Source organism: Pistacia vera, unplaced genomic scaffold (assembly GCF_008641045.1).
Source record: "Pistacia vera cultivar Batoury unplaced genomic scaffold, PisVer_v2 Contig184, whole genome shotgun sequence".
NCBI classification, from domain to species: Eukaryota; Viridiplantae; Streptophyta; class Magnoliopsida; order Sapindales; family Anacardiaceae; genus Pistacia; species Pistacia vera.
The window spans coordinates 460,473-483,991 of NW_022195938.1; the positions used below are offsets into that span (position 1 = coordinate 460,473).

General features: G+C 34.6%; 4 protein-coding genes and 1 pseudogene across 4 annotated transcripts; 4 read left to right on the forward strand and 1 right to left on the reverse strand.

Moving 5' to 3' along the window:
* Window positions 1-1,805: 1,805 nt before the first annotated feature.
* Window positions 1,806-3,507, reverse strand: LOC116126811. The gene is made up of 2 exons (XM_031412486.1): window positions 3,343-3,507; window positions 1,806-1,853 (listed from the first exon to the last, which is right to left on the reverse strand). The coding sequence occupies exons 1-2, from the start codon at window positions 3,505-3,507 to the stop codon at window positions 1,806-1,808; spliced, it is 213 nt and encodes a 70-aa protein (XP_031268346.1).
* A 294-nt stretch (window positions 3,508-3,801) lies between these two features.
* On the forward strand, window positions 3,802-5,245 carry LOC116126812 (annotated as a pseudogene).
* A 1,256-nt stretch (window positions 5,246-6,501) lies between these two features.
* LOC116126766 (dihydropyrimidinase-like) lies at window positions 6,502-9,320 on the forward strand. The gene is made up of 7 exons (XM_031412429.1): window positions 6,502-6,649; window positions 6,879-7,050; window positions 7,910-7,997; window positions 8,110-8,150; window positions 8,235-8,287; window positions 8,437-8,593; window positions 8,983-9,320. Exons 2-7 carry the CDS (start codon window positions 6,970-6,972, stop codon window positions 9,169-9,171), a joined length of 609 nt encoding a protein of 202 aa, XP_031268289.1. The 5' UTR covers window positions 6,502-6,649; window positions 6,879-6,969; the 3' UTR covers window positions 9,172-9,320.
* Window positions 9,321-12,872: 3,552 nt separating this feature from the next.
* Window positions 12,873-13,570, forward strand: LOC116126848 (splicing factor 3B subunit 6-like protein). The gene has a single exon (XM_031412526.1). It carries the CDS (start codon window positions 12,974-12,976, stop codon window positions 13,346-13,348), a length of 375 nt encoding a protein of 124 aa, XP_031268386.1. The 5' UTR covers window positions 12,873-12,973; the 3' UTR covers window positions 13,349-13,570.
* Window positions 13,571-21,035: 7,465 nt separating this feature from the next.
* On the forward strand, window positions 21,036-22,946 carry LOC116126796 (flavonoid 3',5'-hydroxylase-like). Its single transcript, XM_031412475.1, has 2 exons — window positions 21,036-22,017; window positions 22,113-22,946. Exons 1-2 carry the CDS (start codon window positions 21,109-21,111, stop codon window positions 22,740-22,742), a joined length of 1,539 nt encoding a protein of 512 aa, XP_031268335.1. The 5' UTR covers window positions 21,036-21,108; the 3' UTR covers window positions 22,743-22,946.
* Window positions 22,947-23,519: the final 573 nt, after the last annotated feature.

The following is a 23,519-nucleotide window of genomic DNA, read 5'->3' on the forward strand; positions in this document are numbered from 1 at the left end:
ATGTATGAGTTCTCACTAAGAAATGTGATCATTATATTACTTAATCAATGTTCCTTGATATATTTTTTTTGGAAGAGAACTTGAAATTTGTCTCTCATCCTACTTTCTACACATTTGCAGCTTTAGGAACGGATCATTTGCTATTAATTCTACACAAAAAGCTATGGGATTGATGATTTCGAAATATAACAATTGGGGGTCAATGGTATAAAGATATTCCTTATATTCTTACGACACATCTTTGTTATTACGGTGGCCCTATTGTAACTATTTCACTTTCTAATTTTTCTCTCCATGACAACTACGAACATAGGCATCGAGGAGGGATGCATTGGTTTGGGATACAATGGTGGTAAGCCTAAGCCATGTGGGTTTAGCTTATTCATTTAATATGAAAAGGTGAAATTCATTTTCATTCAAATTACGCTTTCAGGACAGTGGGCAAATTTCAGTGACTGATTATGTCTGCATAACAAGCACTGAATGGTGTACTTTCACTGGATTCTCTAGATAATGTTTCTAACGTGTAAAATTTTTATTAATGAACTTTTGGGATTATTTTGTTCAGTAATCCCTGTATGAACCCTGGATTCTGAAATGCAAATAAATTATGTTTGAAAAAATTGCAGTGCTAGGATCTTCAATAGATATCCCAGGACAGGAGCAATTCTTGTGGATCCAATGCAGATAAATTATTCTCAACGCAAAAATTCAAGTTTTAATTACTGCAACGTCTCACCACTTAGATCAGATACAAATGTCTATGAGTGCAGGAGAGGAAAGGTGTTCTTTGACTGTTATTGATTTAATTGCTGTTTTGTGGTAAATAAGCATAAACATATCAATATCATGGAATAATTCATCTTTACATACACATGAATTACAAATCTCATCATTCAAATATTTAAACAGGATATATATACTGTTGTAATGCTTGAGGTGCCACTCAAATGAATATACCTTTATTAATAATCCACCCTTCCAAATGTAAACTTCCTTCACTATTAAAATTTATTGGTGCAAATCTCTGTTTCTTTCTGCTGCACATGTGATTGTTTGAAAGTTTTGTGACTCTCACTGTGTATGTGTACGTGGTAGTGGCCTAAACCTTGTCGTGCTTAAGTGGTAGTTTATTGTATTATATTATGGTTTCTCAGGGAAAAGTTGAGAAGTGACATAGCTGGAGGAAGGATTGTCTGTGGACATGATGAATTGAAGGTTGTTCCTGGAAACTAAACGTAAAGAAATGCGTCTACCTTAGTTATCTTTTTGATGGAATTGACAAAGCCAGAGGCTCAGTATTATTCCTTGGAGATCCAGTAAAGCGTTTTACATCCACAGCTTAAGTTGAATGTAATTGTATAATACCTCCTTCTGTAACTAAATTTGAAGGAAAATTATACCCAATATTCAAGTTTGTATTGAGTTTGTGCAGTGACAAATAAAAAATATTTCAACAGCTGTGCATGACCTCGCTAAAGAAAAAGGTACATTGTGCATCTAACTTTTTGAATGTATATGTGTACATTGTTGTATAATATGAATAAAATTCATGTTGTTCGAGTTATGGTTTGGTTTTAGTTACTTTTGTTTCTCTAATATAAAAGGATAGATGTATTGCAAAGTTTCAAATAATTAATTAGTAGAAGAATGTATAAATACAGTACACAAATATTAGAGAAGCTTTTGGCAGGGTCTGCATTGTACACATGTCATCTATAAACTTACAGGATATAAAGACATAATTTTGTTTAATAGCATATATATGAGAGAAAATTCGAAGAATTGCTTGGATGTTTGGGGAATCAAGGTCTAATGCAGCAGTTGATGTAAGTCAAGATCTTCTTTTTCCTCTGCAAGGCAATAAATTCCAAAGGATTAGATAGAAGAATATAAACATTTTTTACTCTGGCATAATCTACTAAATGGATCACTCTACCTTTATTTTGTCCTTTCTATTTGTTTTAGGAGAAGCCTATAGTATCACAGTGGTACCACAATAACGATATTATAAATCAATGCATGTATATATTAAATTTAATAATTACCAATCAATCACAGATTATGTAAAAATAAACGAGGAAAAAGAAATCAGACATGATATAAAGATATTAGCTTTTCGTATGATTTATGTGGTAGCACCGTAATATTCTAGATTTTTCTTGTTTGAGTGCATAATCTACAATGTGATGACGGGGATACGGATCGCTGCAGTGCAGGTTAATAACTCTAGGTACAAATACATGCTCTTTAGGGCCCGTTTGGATCATGTTTAAATTTTTTAACAAGGATAATATTTGTTTAATTTAGCAGATTACCGTGTTTGGCATTTTTGTAAAAAAAAATTACGAAAAAAAAAGATGACAAACAGTGCTCAAAAGGGGGTAAATTGCCAGGAATATTTGCACCTCATGAGGGGCTGTTATTAAAACGTTACCGAGTAATCATAATTTTTGTCCAATCTTGCCCCTAAATAGCATATTATGCAGACGAAAATATCCTTAGCTTGGTTAATAATTACAAAACACCCAATTTGTAAAATGACAAAACACCCCCACCACCACAGTGCCAGATTCCGGCCACCACCGCCGGAATCTGGTCAGAATCTGCCGTCACGACTCAGAGTGGTCAAATCTGGCTGTTTATTCACCGGTCTGGCCTTTTCCCGCCAAATCCATGTTGGATTTGACCGGAAAAGGCCAGATCTAAGGCCAGATTCTGGCCGTCGACGGTCGAAAAAGGCCAGATCGGTGAATAAACGACCATTTTCGGTTGTTTTTAGGCCGTTGTGACAGATTCCGGCCACCACTAACGGTGGTTGCCGGAATCTGGCAACTATGGGTGGGTGGGGTTGTTTTAGTTAATTTTTAAACTTTTCTTTTCTAGGGGTGTTTAATTAAGTTAATAAACTTAAGGGGTCTGAAAGTAATTAAAAAAATAAAATAGTATTTCCCAAAATAATTAAACAAAAAAGTAATAATTAAACAAATAAGTATTCTGAGAATAGGATAAAGAATAAGGTTTCAAATAATAAAACAAACAAGCCTTAATTATTTATATCTAGTAATCATCTAAAGGACATTTTAGTAAAAGGTATTTCAGGACATCTGTTATTACTATCAACCAAACACATTAATTATTAATACATTCCAATTGAACCAAGTACAATAATAATTTAAACCCGGTAATCTACAATGTAATCTTTTTTTCCGGTAATCTTATTACTAAGATAAAAAAACATTATATGATCTAAACGCCCCCTTACAGTACAGTATATGTACATGTAAGTAAATTTAAAAACAAAAAGCAAAGAGGAATCTGTAGAGTGTAAGAGAGTCTTACAATTACAGGGTCTTCTTGTTGTTGAGCCGCAAGGATCTCCTGCTCATTTCCAAAGCTGCGTCTGATATCAGCCTTTTGCTGCTTCCTATTAGCTCGAGCCCGTTGAAAGACCATGGAATAATCGGTTTGTTTGTGATCCCACCCACCAAATTGTGGGACAGTCATCCATGCAGTTTTCTGTAGATGTGAAATATTTGATAGATTAAATGAAGTTGTTTAGTTGTGGAAAGAATGCAGCAACCAACATACTGATCTTGTGTCGGTTAATGTCCCCCTGGTCAATACACATCAACCTAAACTAGCTCAAGACTTCCTTCTTCCATCAATTATTTGATCTTTTTGAGGTGTTTGTATAAGATATTAGCATGTTCTACAGGAAATACACATATGGTCTAACACAACGCGCATTCATTCGCGCGCACATACCACACAGAGGTATTTGTGTTCTTTGCCTTTGAAATGGATGTTCATTTGAAGTCTCTTGAATTGAAATTACTCCATAATGTTTTACAACCTTTTGCTCTACTAAATAATTGTGAGCTTGAAGGAAAAGTATGAGTTCTCACTAAGAAATGGATCATTATATTACTTAATCAATGTTCCTTGATATATTTTTTTGGAAGAGAACTTGAAATTTGTCTCTCATCCTACTTTCTACAATTTGCAGCTTTTAGGAACGGATCATTTTGCTATTAATTCTACACAAAAAGCTTATGGGTTGATGATTTTCGAAATATAACAATTGGGGTCAATGGTAAAATGATATTCCTTATATTTCTTACGACACATCTTGTTATTACGGTGGCCCTATTGTAACTATTTCACTTTCTAATTTTTCTCTCCATGACAACTACCGAACATAGGCATCGAGGAGAGATGCATTTGGTTTGGGATACAATGGTGGTAAGCCTAAGCCACTGTGGGTTTTAGCTTATTCATTTAATATGAAAAGGTGAAATTCATTTTTCATTCAAATTACGCTTTCAGGAAGCTGGGCAAATTTCAGTGACTGATTATGTCTGCATAACAAGCACTGAATGGTGTACTTTCACTGTTATTCTAGATAATGTTTCTAACTTGTGTAATTTTTATTAATGAACTTTTGGGATTATTTTGTTTCAGTAATCCCTGTATTGAACCCTGGATTCTGAAATGCAAATAAATTATGTTTGAAAAAATTTCACAGTGCTAGGATCTTCAATAGATATCCCAGGACAGGAGCAATTCTTGTTGGATCCAATGCAGATATATTATTCTCAACGCAAATTCAAGTTTTGAAATTACTGCAACGTCTCACCACTCTAGATCAGATACAAATGTCTATGAGTGCAGGAGAGGAAAGTGTTTTGCTGTTATTGATTTAATTTGCTTGTTTTGTGGTAAAATAAGCATAAACATATCAATATCATTGGAATTAATTCATTCTTATACATACCATGAATTACAATCTCCATCATTAATTTTAACATGGATCATATATACTGTTGTAATGCTTGAGGTGACCACTCAATGAATATACCTTTATTAATATCCACCCTTCCAAATGTAAACTTCCTTCACATTTAAAATTTTACTTGGTGCAAACCTCCTGTTTCTTTCTGCTGCACATGTGATTGTTTTGAAAGTTTTGTGACTCTCACTGTGTATGTGTACGTTTGTAGTGTCCTAAACCTTGTCGTGCTTAAGTGGTAGTTTATGTTTATATTATGGTTTCTCAGGGAAAAGTTGAAGTGACTATAGCTGGAGGGATTGTCTGGGAAAATGATGAATTGAAGGTTGTTCCTGGAACTAAGTACACAGAAATGCGTCCCTTTAGTTATCTTTTTGATGGAATTGAAAAGCAGAGGCTCAGTACTTATCTTCCCTTGGAGACTCAGTAAAGCTTTTTTACATCCCAGCTTAAGTTGAATGTATTTGTATAATACCTCAAATTCGGCTCGGTAAGCCAGCTCACAAGCCGGCTCGAATTGTGCTAAATCCACTATCGAGCCGAGCCGAGCAACATAATTTCTGGCTCGGCTCGTTTACTCATCTTCTCTCACGAGCCGAGCTCATTAAGCCCAAAACTTGGCTCGGCTTGGCTCGATAACACCCCTAGTGGTAATGGTGGTACTGTCAGCTGTGGCTCTCCGAAGACATTAAGAAATCGAAACCGATGCAAATGATTTTCATGTTTTTATGATTCCTTTGTTGTGTCCAGAAACTTGAGTTTCATTTTATAAAGGTACTGGTAACAGTGATATCTATTATATTGCACTGGAAGAATTGGTATTGAATCTAATGTGCTTGTGTTGAATTAGTCCATTCAATACTGCTTTTGAGCATCTGCATTTTAATGTATTCTGATTGAAATTAAAGAATCCTTCAAAATGTTTCATTCTCTGCCCAAAATTCCACGCATGAAAACAAATTCATATAAGGAATGTTGCCATTCTTCCGTCAGACCCATTGAAGTCTCGCCGACGCTTGGCAGCGATTCCTAGTTTATTTTCTGTGGTCCATCTCCCTGATGATCGTCTTGGCTTGAAACTTCTATTCTGGGATGGACACCTTGCAGTGTTGCTGTATCACAATTGCGAAAGAGCGCTGTTTTACAATAGAAGGAAACAGACATTAAAAATAATTGCTTGGCATTTCCAATTAAATTCACAAGGGGTTTTGGGCTAAAAAGGGAGTGCATGAAGTGGCTAGAAAAAAAAAAAAAATGATTTTTGCTTAAAAAAATTGAATTTTTGAGAGTTAGCTCACGAACCGGCTCGATAAGCCGACTCGCGAGCCAGCTCAAAATATTCCCAACTCTTTTCTGAGTCGAGCCGAGCCATAAAATCTGCGGCTCGGCTCGATTAATAATCCTCTCTCACGAGCTGAGCTCGTTAAGCCTAAAACTCAGTTGGGCTCGGCTCGTTAACACCCCTACATGATAATGACAAGATTTAAAATGCACATTAATTAAGTATTCAATTCCATAATTATTAACTTGGTTGGGTTTATAATAATAAAGCAACCATTTAATTTGGAGACATTTGGGTCCAAAGCGAAGGAAGCCCTTAACAATGGATGAATGCCAAGTGGTGATGAGACAGAAGGCTTCCAGTGATTTTGAAAAGCCGAAGAAAGCAATTTAAAAACCCGCTCTTTTAAAAGCCAGTAATTCAGAAAGAGTGGTAGAGTGCGAGTTGACTCAGTGTCGAGTCTCACACTCATCACTACTCACCAGCGCCATGTCCTCGCAACTCATCAACTCATCCCTTTCTGTTCACTCGTTCTTCTCTTCACTTTTTCTTCACAATCCGACTCAAACAACCTGGTACTAACTCACTCTCAACGCTCTCTTTTAATTTCAATAGGGCTCGCCTTTTTTTTTTTTTGGGTTAATTTTTAATTTTGAATAATTTGAACAATGAAAAGAGTAGCAAAACAGAACGTATTCTTTCATTTCTTTTAGAAGAATTATAGGAACATTTCAGAACTGCTATTTTAATCAGTTATACAGATGATATTATAAGTTTATAACATTGGTATATTCTTATTTACAGTTTTGTGAGGCTGGGACTGTACATGGTGATCACACGTGTGGAGTTCAATCATCTTCATCAAAGATATTGATCAGAGGAGGAATGGTCGTGAATGCTCATCGTCAGGAGATTGCTGATGTTTATTGTTTATGTGGAGGACGGGATCATTGTTGCTGTCCACCCTAACATCAAGGTTGTTTTCCAATTTCCTACTATATTTAATCCACTGTAAGCTGTGTCACAATGAAAATTAGTTATTATGGTTTACTGTAGCTTCATTTTGAAAATGGTTTCTGCATTTTCTGAACCATGAAACTCAAGAAAAAGTATGTATGCTGAAAAGCTTTGAAAGGATATCTTGATAATCATGATTTTGCATTATTTATGTATATATCTTTTCTGGGTCATATTCTGTTTTAGATTCGGAGTACTGCAATCTGAATGCTGGAGTGAGGCTCATCCTTCTCTAGTGCATGCGAAATGTATGATAACCCTGATATACATATGAGAATTTCATTTGAATTTATCTGCTCAAATTGGGTTCATAATACTATAATGTTTTCTGGGTCATATCCTATGAAGTTGATTCAGAGCATCATGTGATTTTATGTTTCTGGTAATTTCTAATGTCTTGACGGGCTGATATTTTGATTTCGCATCTTCCTTGTTTTATCATATTTCATATTGGGAGGATCCCTAGACTCTAAATGTCTGTGCATATTCCGGCCTCTCTTTATTCACAAATTACGGATATGTAATACTAGCCTGTTGTTTTATGATTTTAATTTCAACTATTTTGCCTACACTACTGTTGGTATCCATGTGATTACAAAAAATCTGATCCTGGTTCACAGCTACATTTTTACGTGGAACAGTGTTTCTACAAAGATTGATCTGTAAAACTTAGGTAAATAATTGTGAGGTTGGAGGAAAATGTATGAGTTCTCACTAAGAAATGTGATCATTATATTACTTAATCAATGTTCCTTGATATATTTTTTTTGGAAGAGAACTTGAAATTTGTCTGTCATCCTACTTTCTACAATTTGCAGCTTTTAGGAACGGATCATTTTGCTATTAATTCTACACAAAAAGCTTATGGGATTGATGATTTTCGAAATATAACAATTGGGGTCAATGGTATAAATGATATTCCCTTATATTTCTTACGACACATCTTTGTTATTACGGTGGCCCTATTGTAACTATTTCACTTTCTAATTTTTCTCTCCATGACAACTACCGAACATAGGCATCGAGGAGAGGATGCATTTGGTTTGGGATACAATGGTGGTAAGCCTAAGCCACTGTGGGTTTTAGCTTATTCATTTAATATGAAAAGGTGAAATTCATTTTTCATTCAAATTACGCTTTCAGGAAGCTGGGCAAATTTCAGTGACTGATTATGTCTGCATAACAAGCACTGAATGGTGTACTTTCACTGTTATTCTCTAGATAATGTTTCTAACTTGTGTAAAATTTTTATTAATGAACTTTTGGGATTATTTTGTTTCAGTAATCCCTGTATTGAACCCTGGATTCTGAAATGCAAATAAATTATGTTTGAAAAAATTTGCAGTGCTAGGATCTTCAATAGATATCCCAGGACAGGAGCAATTCTTGTTGGATCCAATGCAGATATAATTATTCTCAACGCAAATTCAAGTTTTGAAATTACTGCAACGTCTCACCACTCTAGATCAGATACAAATGTCTATGAGTGCAGGAGAGGAAAGGTGTTCTTTGACTGTTATTGATTTAATTTGCTTGTTTTGTGGTAAATAAGCATAAGCATATTCAATATCATTGGAATTAATTCATTCTTATACATACCATGAATTACAAATCTCATCATTCAAATATTTTAAACATGGATCATATATACTGTTGTAATGCTTGAGGTGACCCTCAAATAAATATACCTTTATTAATAATCCACCCTTCCAAATGTAAACTTCCTTCACTATTTAAAATTTTACTTGGTGCAAACTCTCTGTTTCTTTCTGCTTGCACATGTGATTGTTTTGAAAGGTTTTGTGACTCTCACTGTGTATGTGTACGTTTGTAGTGTCCTAAACCTTGTCGTGCTTAAGTGGTAGTGTATGTTTAAATTATGGTTTCTCAGGGAAAAGTTGAAGTGACTATAGCTGGAGGAAGGATTGTCTGGGAAAATGATGAATTGAAGGTTGTTCCTGGAACTAAGTACACAGAAATGCGTCCCTTTAGTTATCTTTTTGATGGAATTGACAAAGCAGATGCTCAGTACTTATCTTCCCTTGGAGCTCCAGTAAAGCGTTTTACATCCACAGCTTAAGTTGAATGTAATTGTATAATACCTCCTTCTGTAACTAAATTTGAAGGAAAATTATACCCAATATTCAAGTTTGTATTGAGTTTGTGCAGTGACAAATAAAAAATATTTCAACAGCTGTGCATGACCTCGCTAAAGAAAAAGGTACATTGTGCATCTAACTTTTTGAATGTATATGTGTACATTGTTGTATAATATGAATAAAATTCATGTTGTTCGAGTTATGGTTTGGTTTTAGTTACTTTTGTTTCTCTAATATAAAAGGATAGATGTATTGCAAAGTTTCAAATAATTAATTAGTAGAAGAATGTATAAATACAGTACACAAATATTAGAGAAGCTTTTGGCAGGGTCTGCATTGTACACATGTCATCTATAAACTTACAGGATATAAAGACATAATTTTGTTTAATAGCATATATATGAGAGAAAATTCGAAGAATTGCTTGGATGTTTGGGGAATCAAGGTCTAATGCAGCAGTTGATGTAAGTCAAGATCTTCTTTTTCCTCTGCAAGGCAATAAATTCCAAAGGATTAGATAGAAGAATATAGACATTTTTTACTCTGGCATAATCTACTAAATGGATCACTCTACCTTTATTTTGTCCTTTCTATTTGTTTTAGGAGAAGCCTATAGTATCACAGTGGTACCACAATAACGATATTATAAATCAATGCATGTATATATTAAATTTAATAATTACCAATCAATCACAGATTATGTAAAAATAAACTAGGAAAAGGAAATCAGACATGATATAAAGATATTAGCTTTTTGTATGATTTATGTGGTAGCACCGTAATATTCTAGATTTTTCTTGTTTGAGTGCATAATCTACAATGTGATGACGGGGATACGGATCGCTACAATGCAAGTGTGATGGTTAACAACTCTAGGTACAAATACATGCTCTTTAGGGCCCCTTTTGGATCGGGTTTAAATTTTTTAACAAGAGTAATATTTATTTAATTTAGCAGATTACCGTGTTTGTCATTTTTGTAAAAAAAATTTACAAAAAAATAAGATGACAAACAGTGCTCAAAGGGGGATAAATTACCGGGAATATTTGTACCTCATGGGGGGCTATTATTAAAACGTTAACGAGTAATCATAATTTCTGTCCAATCTTGCCCCTAAACAGTATATTATGCAGACGAATATATCCTTGGCTTGGTTAATAATTACTAAACACCCAATTTGTAAAATGACAAAACACCCCCACCACCACAGTGCCAAATTCTGATCACCATCGTCGGAATCTGTCGTTACGACTCAGAGTGGTCAAATCTAGCCGTTTATTCACCGATCTGGCCTTTTTCGGCCAAATCCACCATAGATTTGGCTGGAAAAGGCCAGATCTGGTCGTCGACGGCCGAAAAAGGCTAGATCGGTGAATAAACGACTATTTTCGGTCATTTTTAGGCCGTTGTGACAGATTCCGGCCACCACTAACGGTGGGTGCCGGAATCTGGCAACTATGGGTGGGTGAGGTTGTTTTTATTAATTTTTAAACTTTTCTTTTCTCTGGGTGTTTAATTAAGTTAATAAACTTAAGAGGACTAAAAGTAATTAAAAAAATAAAATAGTATTTCCCAAAATAATTAAACAAAAAAGGAATAATTAAACAAATAAGTATTCTGGGAATAGGATAAAGAATAAGGTTTCAAATAATAAAACAAACAAGAGCCCTTAATTATTTATATCTAGTAATCATCTAAATGGCATTTTAGTAAAAGGTATTTCATGACATCTATTATTACTATCAACCAAACACAGTAATTATTATTACATCTCAATTGAACCAAATACAATAATAATTTAAACTCGGTAATCTTATTACTAAGATAAAAAAATATTATATGACTCAAACGCTCCCTTACAGCATAGTATATGTACATGTAAGTAAATTTAAAAACAAAAAGCAAAGAGGAATCTGTAGAGTGTAAGAGAGTCTTACAATTACAGGGTCTTCTTGTTGTTGAGCAGCAAGGATCTCCTGCTCATTTCCAAAGCTGCGTCTGATATCAGCCTTTTGCTGCTTCCTATTAGCTCGAGCCCGTTGAAAGACCATGGAATAATCGGTTTGTTTGTGATCCCACCCACCAAATTGTGGGACAGTCATCCATGCAGTTTTCTGTAGATGTGAAATATTTGATAGATTAAATGAAGTTGTTTGGTTGTGGAAAGAATGCAACAACCAACATACTGATCTTGTGTCGGTTAATGTCCCCCTGGTCAATACACATCAACCTAAACTAGCTCAAGACTTCCTTCTTCCATCAATTATTTGATCTTTTTGAGGTGTTTGTATAAGACATTAGCATGTTCTACAGGAGATACACATATGGTCTAACACAACGCGCATTCATTCGCGCGCACATACCACACAGAGGTATTTGTGTTCTTTGCCTTTGAAATGGATGTTCATTTGAAGTCTCTTGAATTGAAATTACTCCATAATGTTTTACAACCTTTTGCTCTACGTTCTATTAGGATTTGCTAAGTTTAGGGTATTTAAGGTTTTTTTATTTTGATATGTTCTAACACTAGACATAGATGACAATTTCTACCTAAATGAACAAGTAGCAAAATCTCTAGTCAAGAAAAAAAAAAAAAAAAAAAAGATGAACCTCATTAAGGTACGCACAAGTTGATTCAAACACCTTAGTTACCAAAAAAGATAAAGAAACAACGATGTAACAACCCTTGTACAATAAAAGTCTTTCAATTGTTGTTACAACACTTAGAAAACAATTCTAAATTCCAATCCTCCATGATATGATAAAGAAAACCCTAAATTTACACTTGAAACTAAAATGCTAAAATAAAAGATTATGTCAATTTTTTAGCTATTAGATCCCCATACAAAACTATACAAATAATGTTCTTGTGCTAAAGATGGGTTGGTTTTTGGTTAGAAAATGAAAGTACTTCAAGATTTATAAATAAACTCCAAAATATGTCAAAGCAATTAACAAAACATTTTTATCAATACCGAGAAATCAAATCAATGCATCGAAACAAAAGAAATTAAATGAGATGATGGCAATAACATTAACATTTGCAATATTTTCTTGAAGTTTTGAAGCTGTTTAGGCGTACCTCTTTCATGTTATCCATGGTGGCTTGTTTTGCAGAGAGGATGGGACCAACAAAAATGGTGAGTTCAATATATATATATATACACATATAATTTCTATTTTAATTAGATTGAAAGCTTCTTTAACCACGTGTCATCGACTTCTTGCGTTAGAGAAGAAAAAATTGGATTATTATAAGCATGTCTCTACTTAGTGAAAGGTGAACCATTGCATGTTCGGTTGGAAATTGTTGGTGAGATCTAAAATAAGAATAGGGTTGTTCAATTCTCAACACCATGAATCAATACTTCTTTTCTGTTGTTTCCTTCGGCTACAAATTTATGGAAGACTCGACGAATTGCCAACAATATTTTCTTCCTCCAATCTTGAGTTAATAATGTTGATACCCCTTATTGAGGATAGCCTACTCTATTATTGAGGTTTCTGTTAATCCCATAGGATTTTTAATAATTGCAAGCATGTTTAATATTAATCCATCGGACAAGGTCCATTGTTAATCAAAACAAAATCTTAAGGGGGATCAGTGATAATTTCCAAACTAAATGGAGCTTTATAAAATTACTATTTCCCTTTTCTTTTAGGTTTAATTTGACAACCGACTCTGCTTTCGGGTCTTCTAAATTTACCCGTATTTTCATTCAATTCAATTCAAATCAAATCCTCGAAACTCAAGATACTCCAGAGCCTCCAGGGAAGCAAAGAATGGCGACAATCAGTCTCCGCAAGGGCAACACTCGTCTCCCACCCGAAGTGAACCGCGTTCTCTACGTTCGGAACCTCCCCTTCAATATCTCCTCCGAAGAGATGTACGATATCTTCGGCAAATACGGCGCCATACGGCAGATTCGTATCGGCACGAGCAAGGACACACGTGGCACGGCCTTCGTCGTTTACGAAGACATCTACGACGCCAAGACCGCCGTCGACCACTTGTCAGGCTTCAACGTCGCAAACAGATACTTGATTGTTCTGTATTACCAACAGGCTAAGATGAGCAAGAAGTTCGATCAGAAGAAGAAGGAGGACGAGATTGCTAAGATGCAGGAGAAGTACGGAGTATCTACAAAAGAAAAGTGATGGGTATCGGTTTTCTTTTTTTTTCTTTTTTTTTTTTTCCAAATTGGCTCATGGGTCTCAATACGTGTATGGTTATTGGATATTATTGCCTGAGAACTGGAGATTTTATGATGAGCTGGTTAGTTAGATTTGTGTATATGAACTTGTGTTGTTAATTTGCGGGTTATTTGATATGGGATGTTATGATAATTCAGTGAAGATTATGTGTTTTTTGTTTGGAAATTTTGGTTTGTGAAGGTTCGACACTTGGATTGGAGGATTTTTTTTTTTCTGAGTTATTGTTCAGAACAACAGAGTTGCCTAGGTTTTTTATAGGTCATTGAATACCCAAAGTTGAAGGTTTCTTTTGGTTAGGGTTTTGGTGGTTTCACCTTTCATGGTGCTGCAATGCAGAGGTTTTACTTGGGATGATGTTTTATGGGTGATTTTGATGTGCATTGGGTGAGTTGGCACCACTTTTTCTGGGTGCCTTTGGATTTAAGATTTGTAATTTTAGGGCTCTTTGTTTTAGAGGGAATTTTGGGTTTTTTCTTTTCCCTGTTTTGATGCTAATAGAGAACTTCAAAGAAATTGGTTGCTAGTAATTAACAAGCGAGTGATAATGGTTATTTGTAACTGATATTATTCTTGACAAAAAATGTCAATTATCATTTGAGAATTTGTTTTAGAATCCTGCTTTATGATTCTCATGGAAAACCATTGTTAAAACGTTATCATTCAGTGAATGTTGATTTACAGTCATGATTACAGCATTGACATTGTTGATGATCATCAAGTTTGGTAATAGTTTCTAATGAGACAGTGGCTCGTTGAAATTGATATTTTAATACATGACTTATTATAATTAAATTGAAGTTCCTTTTTGCTTATATTTTTCCCCTCAAATACTATAGACTCTTTGTTTGAGCTGTAACTTTTGATATAAATGGTTACTTGACATGTTATAAGAGTGTGATTGACTTCTTGCACTTGAATCTTGCCATTCTAGTAGACAAATTTAACAGAAAGCATTGGCTTGTGTCTGGATTCACACTTGTTTCTGTGTATATTTGAATCTATGTGTCAAGTCCATTACTGGACCATATATATGAGGGACCTTTTATAGTTTAAATGATGTGTTTGGACAATTTTCTATAAATTTAAGCTTTCGGGTTAATCGCCATTTAACGTATCATAATGGTTTCTTTAAGTATAATGGTTGATGTATGTATCTTGGGCAAGTGGTATTAGTTTTTTGTTTGTGAAATTTGAAAGTCTAATTGTGAGGTCTGTCTCTGGTAGATTGATTTCAAGTTAAAGTTCAACTTATTTATTTTTTTCTTCTTTTATTATTCTCCACCTAAGGTTAGAAGAAAAATTATACATGTACCTTTTGAGATGATTGGTCTTTAGTTTGTGAAGTTCAAAATGCTGAATTTACTACTCTCCCTGTCTCTCTTGCTTCCCCCTCATTATCTTTGGTGTGAGCATGGGATAATTTATGACGTCTTTCCTCATTGTTTTTTCTGGTTTATGCACCACAACGAGTTCTGCTTCTTTGAAAAATGAGGGCGTATGTATTTTCAGATCAGATACAATTTGTTTGGTGCATGTTTGCTATGTTTATGTGGATTTGAATTGGTAATCTTTCGCTCTTTCCTATCCTTGTTCTGTGCACAGTTACTAACAATATGACTACAAAAAACTATGATGTGTATGCATGTATGACCACAATTACTGATCTAAATTTGCCGTTAGTTCACTTTTAAACAGGATGTTTTTTAACATACGTATCACCATTACCAAATTAGTTTTAGTAGTGTATAACTTAATTGTTCGACTGGTCAAGTACATGCAAGTCTGTCCATTTGGCAAGATCTATCGACGGACAGAAAGCTGATAATACCTAAGTAACCGAAGCTAAGTTCTATGTCTTACCACTGCAAAGACTTAAGTAGGTACACTAGTTAGTCGTACGCAAAACTCATCTATTTTTCCGATGGATTTCCCATTCTAAACCTTAGCAGTCCAGTTATTGTTGAGTGATCTTCTTGATTGTACTGGTGCTTTTTCTTATTCAAGTAAGGTATTTAATTGATATATATATATATGCAGCTGGTACTATTTGGTTTTACGTTGTGTTATATAATATGTAGGGCAATACTACACTTACAATCCAATCTTACAAACTTTCTCGCACAATCTCGATGTGGCAGTTTGTAATTGGTCAGCTTGTAAATAGGTCTTGCCTACTTGCTATAAGTCTCGTAATTGCGAACTAACCAATTGTGAGCTGTCATATGGGGAGTTGTGAGAGAAAGTTTGTAAGATTGGGTTGTGAGCCAATATTTATATTTAATTATTTATATATTTATCAATCATTCTTGATTTGGTGAGAATATTGATTCAAACTACATAATTGATGATTTTAAATTTAATAGCAACTTTGGTAATATTCTATTTCATTAGCACTGCATTTACTTTTTCTTCTTTAGTATCATATATTTACACTTCTTTTTCAATATAAAACATATATTTTGAAGGTAAGATTCATTATGTCCTCTTAATTTTGTTATTTTATATAAACAATAATATTTGAGATGACTAGAACTATAAGTATGATTGTGTTCAAACAGTAAATCGAATTTATTCTGATTTGATTGAAGAAAAAGAAATAATTAATTAATTAAAAACTTTGGTTTTAAAGATCGGCTAATTACCAAGAGAAGAGAAAACACTTCGATAATTCTAACTCATTAATATAAAAGGGGGATGGGATATCCTGATATATAAGACAAATTTATTCTTATAACAATAAACTATATGATCGTTTCGGCCTGCTTCAGCAACACGATGGGCCTCCTTTATGACCGCGGAGTCACTATACATGGGCAAATTCCTGAACACCCCTAACTGGTTTAGCAACACGATGATTATTTCGGCCTGCTTCAGCAACACGATGGGCCTTCTTTATGACCGCGGAGTCAGTGTACATGGGCAAAATCCTGAACTGGTTTAGTAAAATTTTAGACCCCCTAGGTTCTGTAAACTAACACCGTCACTCCCAACATTAATTTCCTATATTTATAAGGGTGTGTTTGGTTGGGGGTAATGAGAGATTATTGAAGTAATGTCATCTTATATTATTTTATTATCACGTTTGGTTGTCAAGTAATATGAGATTCCAGTAATCTCTCAAAACTAATAGTAATCGTTGTTGGTAGTATAAGAGGTAATTTGATTACCTTCATTTTCTTAGGTATTTTAAGATTAATTGGTAATCTTAATTTTGTTACAATTTTTATCCCTTATTAATAAAATTTTTGGACAAAAATATTCTTATTTTGAAATTAATTTACAAATATATTCATGGACTATTTTATCTTTATATACAAATTTTTTAGGACATAAATACCCCTAAACTTTAAAAAAATTACCCAAGGGTGGTGGTCGAATCTGGCCACCGTTGCCTTAGGTCGACGACAGAATGACGTACGACCGATTAGATTTGGTCGATTGTGCGTCGATAAGGCCTTTTTTTGCTATGAATATGTGATTCATGGCTAGAAACGGCCAGATCTATGGCTGCTTTAGGGCTAAAGATATGGTCGTGAAAAGACCATAGATATGGTCGTGAAAATACCAAATATTTGGTCATAAAATAGCCAAAAAATGCTTTATTGGTGCACAATCGACTAAATTTGGCCGGTCATATATCATTCCGACGACTGTCAACAGTGGTGGCTTAGGATAGGTGAGGATGATTTTGTTATAAATTAAAGTTTTATATGATTTGGGTGTTTTAGCAAAATTTCAAATATAAGGGGTTAAAAAATAGAAAATAATTGTTATTTATGTTTACAATGAATAGGATAGAGTTTGTGTCACATGATAAACGTTTTCAAGTGAATAATATATCCAAACTGTTGATGGTAGGTCAAGAAAAGTCGGGACGACAATTGGCACACACCTGTCATATTCTTATTCAAAATTTAATAAAGGATTGGTAGTTAAGTTAGTCTATAAATGACTCCTTTGAAACTTGTATAAATGGTCGACCTTTTGACGTTTTGATTGTAGTGTTTCTTAAAACACTTGAGAAACTCCTTTTCCCAAAAACGGCCATCAGCTATTTCATGTTCTTATGCCCAATCAATCTCCCACTCTTCCTTTTTCATCCCAACTGAGAGCCAACCATTATCAGCTTTACTACTAATTGAATCCATTTCTTAAACTACTTCAATTCAAAATAATTTTGTTCTTCCCAAAGTCAGACCAAAACTATCTTTTATTTTATACCCAAAAAAATAAAAAAATAAAGAACAGTTGCACTTCTGACTTTTCTTAAGCTATCCAATATTTTAGATTTTAAATATAAAAAATCAAAACCAACCCCAAAAGACTCAACGCGGCTCAAGATTCTTGATTGTCAAAGTATCAGCGCAAGAAAAATAAAAGTTTAGGTAAGCATGATTAAAAAAATGGAATATAAGTTGAAAAGAAGGGGAAAAAAACTTATTTCTTAAACCAAAATTTTCCTTTCACTATTTTGTTATGACTTATGAGAATATCACTGTTTTAGTTGGTTGACGTGATATTGTGATAAGCTTATCTAATAAATGCATTATTATATATTTATCAAATTTTCTATTTCATTTACTATCCATCATTAATTGTTCATTAATAAGCACTACCATAAGAAATAATTTTGAAAATTAATCATACATATTATTGTTTTATTAGACAATCTTAGGAGCCAAGTGAGGTGGTAAGACTGTACCATGTATGATTTTCTCAAGATCCAAACATGTTTGAAATTTGGAATGTGATTGTTTTTGTAAATATTGTAATGTTTGGTTAGTTGTTTATGTCATCGCTAGCTCAGGCTTCCCTGCTAGAAAATGCTTTCATTAATCTGAAGATAATCCCACCATAGACCCTTAATTTTCTATTGGACTATATGAATCCCACAATATCTTTGAACATTTCAAAACACAGCGGATTTATTAAATAAAAATTTTACCATCATAACTTTCGATGCTTGATTTTGACAACAACTATTAGCACGTGAGAAATGCTAAACGGATTTAGAAGTTACACGTTATTATAGAAGTATTTAGTTGAATAAAGGGTGAAGAACAATGTTTAAAGTAGTTCGGATACTCAAAAGGCGAATTCTACGTCCACTAATATTGTATTAATGAGTGAAGTCAGGTCGTATTTAGTCAACTAGGTTACAACTTAGAGAATACGAGAGAGAGAGAGAGAGAGAGAGAGAGAGAGAGTATGCTATTCTACAATGAAATTAGTCAATCTTATAAATAGGAAAGAAAATCTCTATTTATAGTGGGATGAATCAAGATAATGATTACTAAATCTGCGAGTATGGTAGATGTCGTACAAATCATTTTCTATGTTTCATTGCTCACATATTCAAGCGATCTTTTCGACTTATACAGGGATTAGATATGTAAACCATTTTTAACTATTTATCAACGTAATATATACCCACTATACTAGTAAGAATATATCACTTACACCATCACATAATATAATTATATTTGAGTGGTTATAGAACCTTCTTAAATTCTGATCACACAAGTTAACACGACTATACCGTGAGCCCTATTTTTCCAGGGTACCCATGACTTTTCGTTTAATGTGACATCGATGCAAGAATATATTTGACATTAACAAATATCTAGATATATTTAATTCTGTTTTTTAAGATTATTGTCACATCATGGCAACCTGTACTCCTGTTCTAAGCAATAAAAAATTATAAAAATAATCCCCACCAAACTACGTGATTAGACGCGTTGCCTCCCACCTACGCAACAAATTTGATTAAACAAGAAGAGTTTTTTCTTTTTAGAGCTTCAAGGCCCCCATTAATAATGCAGCCATCAGGACTTATTTCACGGCCAGTAATAACTAATAATTTGGTTGCATAAGCATGAGTTTGACAGCCCATTAATATTGCGGATATTAAGAGGGTTTATACAAATTTACGTAGCACATAAAATTACGTGACTGAGTATCATATAACATAAAAATCTACATAACATTAATATGATATTAAATTACGTGAATCTCAATATTCTATAACATATTTTATAATATATCATATAAATTTATATAAATTCTCTTAGTAAAAAAAAAAACTTGTAAAGATAGCGTTACCATAATATTGCCGCCATCAGAATAATGGTGCAGTACTGACTTGATCAACCATTATCGCTACCATGTGAAAGAAATCGTGGAGAAAAATTTAAATATTATCGCGGAATCATGGAGAGATATTTCAATATTATTGAATGAATATTCATGGAGATAAATTTCTGGCAACGACGTGTGTCAGCTATAGTCAAATTTGAAGTCGGTAGGGATACCCGCGAGGCAGCAGGCAATCGCATAAGCGAATTGACTAAAACAATCAGGAACTGCCACAAATTGCGTGTTGAAGAGGTCTGCTTATTCTTTGAAACAGTCATTTATTGGAAAATATGATTTACATTAGTTGCAGGCCGTAGTAGGTAATGAATTGAAAAGTAATATTCTTATTACGGGATTAGATTATAAATTCTATTGTTACTACAGGAATAATGACATAGGGTTTGCGTCAAAATAGTCAAATACTATTATGATAAAATTTATCCCGACCCTCTTTATTCATAAGATCCGAGCACTCCTGTCAGAGTATTCAACTAATATATAGCATTGCTTAAGTTGTCCTAGATTCCGAGAAAGAAATTAAGACATATCTTAATCTGTCCCATTCAGAGAATTCTGATTGACCCTATCAAAACCGAAATAGATGTGCATGTGATTACGGATAACCAGCAGTGGATAAATAATAAATGTAATAAAGTACATGACAGAGAGATTTTTAAAGTGGTTTGATAAATTAGAACTTAAGCTTACGTCTACTGTCATCTTATTGTTTTTTAGAGTTTACAAAAAACAGTATCATCTATTCTAATGCCACAAATGTTGTTGTCAAATGATCTTCGATCATACAACATTTATTTTGATACCAAAAAATTGTATCATCCTAATCGGGCAATAGCATAATCAATAACAAAAATAAATAAATAAAACTAATCACATTAGAATATTCGATTTTAGGTTTAATGTGACTACATCCACAAACCTGTTAGGTATTGGGATTAAACAATTTTTTGCTGTTGTTTTCAAGTGTGTTCATAAGGGGCAGCTAGATGTATTGAATATTGTTGAGTTTGTGTTTTAATTATATGTTGATGTTCAGACAAAATAAGTTTCAAAGAAAGATGGTTTAGGCTCTATGTGTTTTCCTAGAAAAAATTATTTAAAAAAGAGAATAAAGTAAATTCACGCCTCCACGTAATCCACCCACCGTTTACTTGTAGGATTATTTTATTTACTGGTGAAAGCTGATTCATTCTCTTTTATTTAAATAATAATGGTAGGCTCAAATGATTTGACTTTATATAATCTTGTACTATAATCCTTTGCATATTTGATTAATCATACCGGGAACTGAGCTTTCATGCCATCTTTGTTGAATGATTTAATCCAACCCTATTAATTATTAGAAAATATTAGATGATGACATCAGGTTTGAATAAATTTTTGTGTGCTAGTCAATCCGATCCATCGAGGAACGTTTCTTTGGTTTGGTGGGAATTGAAATACTCGCAGATCATTCATCACCTCCATCGAAATTCAAACCTTTCAAAGCCTTATATATTGCACCCAGTTACATTTTTTGTTCACTCAACCCATTGCTTAGAGCAGAAATGACACTATCCGCCATATTCCAAGACTCCTTCCTCCTCAAACAGGGCCTTGTCGCCGTTCTCCTTCTTATCATAACACGCTATGTCATCCGTTTTCTCTTCAGGAAATCAAGACCCCCGCTCCCTCCAGGACCACATGGGTTCCCTATCGTCGGCGCCCTGCCCCTCATAGGCAGCATGCCGCATGTCAGCTTCGCCAAAATGGCCAAAAAATACGGGCCAATCATGTATCTGAAATTCGGAAGTCAAGACATGGTGGTGGCCTCAACCCCGGAAGCCGCTAAAGCCTTCCTCAAAACCCACGATCTCAATTTCTCAAGCCGTCCCATCGATGCAGGCGTCCACCATTTGGCCTATGATGGACAAGACATGGTTAATGCTGAATATGGACCAAGGTGGACATTGTTGCGGAAAGTTTGTAATACTCATATGTTTGGTAGCAAGGCCATCGAGAATTGGGCTCATGTTCGCGTCTCTGAGGTTGGCCTCATGCTTCAGGATATGCTGGAGGCGAGCCGGAAAGGCGAGCCGGTGTTGATGCCTACAATGTTATCATATCTCACGGCGAACGTGATCGGCCAGGTGGTGCTCAGCCGTCGTGTTTTTGCTACAAACAGTTCGGAATCGAACGATTTTAAGGTTCTGGTGGTGGAGATGATGAAGTATGCAGCGGTTTTATTAGTGAAGGATATTATCCCGGCCTTGGGTTTCTTGGACAGAGGAACCGAGCGGAAAATGAAGAAATTACACAAACAGGTCGATGCAATGATAACGAAAATGATTGAGGAACATATTGCGACGAGTCATGAGCGTAAAGAACACCCTGATTTGCTTGACGTTATTTTGACTTACCGTGACAAGCCAGATGGTGAGAGACTTAGCATCGAAAACATTAAAGGACTCCTCCTGGTATATCTCTTAACAACTTCTTTAAACATTTACTTTTTAATGTAAATTTGACTACGTCCATGACTCAACTGACCCTGTTCATAAATTATGTTTAGAACTTATTTGTGGCCGGCACGGATACATCATCAAGCATCGTCGAATGGGCACTGACCGAGATGTTGAAAAACCCAACCATTTTCAAGAAGGCACAAGAGGAGATGGATCAAGTAATCGGAAGAGACCGAAGGCTCGAAGAATCTGACATCCCAAAACTCCCATACTTACAAGCCATATGCAAAGAAGTCTTAAGAAAACACCCATCAACACCGCTCAACCTGCCTCGCCTCGCATCCGAAGATTGCGTTGTCAACGGCTACTTCATCCCCAAAAACACTAGGCTCCAAGTAAACATCTGGGCAATCGGACGCGACCCTGACTTGTGGGAGAACCCATTAGAGTTTACACCAGAAAGGTTTTTGACAGAGAAGAATAAGAAGATTGATCCGCGAGGAAACGACTTCGAGTTGATCCCATTTGGAGCAGGAAGAAGAATCTGTGCTGGAGTCAGAATGGGAATGGTTCAAGTTGAGTACGTTTTGGGAACTTTGATTCATTCGTTTGACTGGAAATTACCAGAGGGAGTTAAAGAGTTAGACATGGAGGAAATTTTTGGTCTCACACTGCAAAAAGCGGTGCCTCTTTCAGCCATGGTTTCCCCAAGACTTGCCCCAAATGCTTATGTTTAACAACTGATTATAATCAAGCTCCATAATTAATCGGGCTGAAACGGGCAGAGCTTTGATTTCACGTTTGTTTATCAGGAGGATCATCTCACCTTCTTCCTGCGTTTTATTCTTTTAGTTTTTTCTCCAGAATAATTTATATTTGCTTGTAATCAATCTTGTATCTTCTACTTAAAATAATGAGATACCAATGTTCTTCATGATTAATTTTAGGAACTCAATTTTTATCATTTCAGAATATCAAGGAAGATAATTTCTGTTCAGATATAATACTGTTAAATTGACATTGCAAAGCATGTAACACCTAACCGACCCTCATTGTTCATAAGATCCGAGCACTCCTGTCAGAGTATTCAACTAATATATAGCAAGTTATTTAGTTAGCATTGCTCAAGTCTGTCCTAGATTTCGAGAAAGACATCAAGACATATCTGGTTGATACAGAAATCTACACCAATCAAAGAATTTTGATTGACCCTGTTAGAACCGGAATAGATATGTGCGTGATTACGAATAACCAGCAGTGGATAAATAATAAACGCAATAAAGTAAATGGCAAAGAGATTTTTAAAGTGGTTCAGCAAGTTAGAACTTAAGCCTACGTCTTCTGAGAGCTTACAAAGAACAGTATAATTTCCAGAAAAATTTGCTTAGAATAATTTCCCAACCCCCTTGAAAACAAGTTATGATAGGTTTATATAGCACCCATTTACATGATAGAGTTGAGATAAGATTCAAATACGTAAGATTAAGAAGTTGTATGATCTTCGACTACCTTAG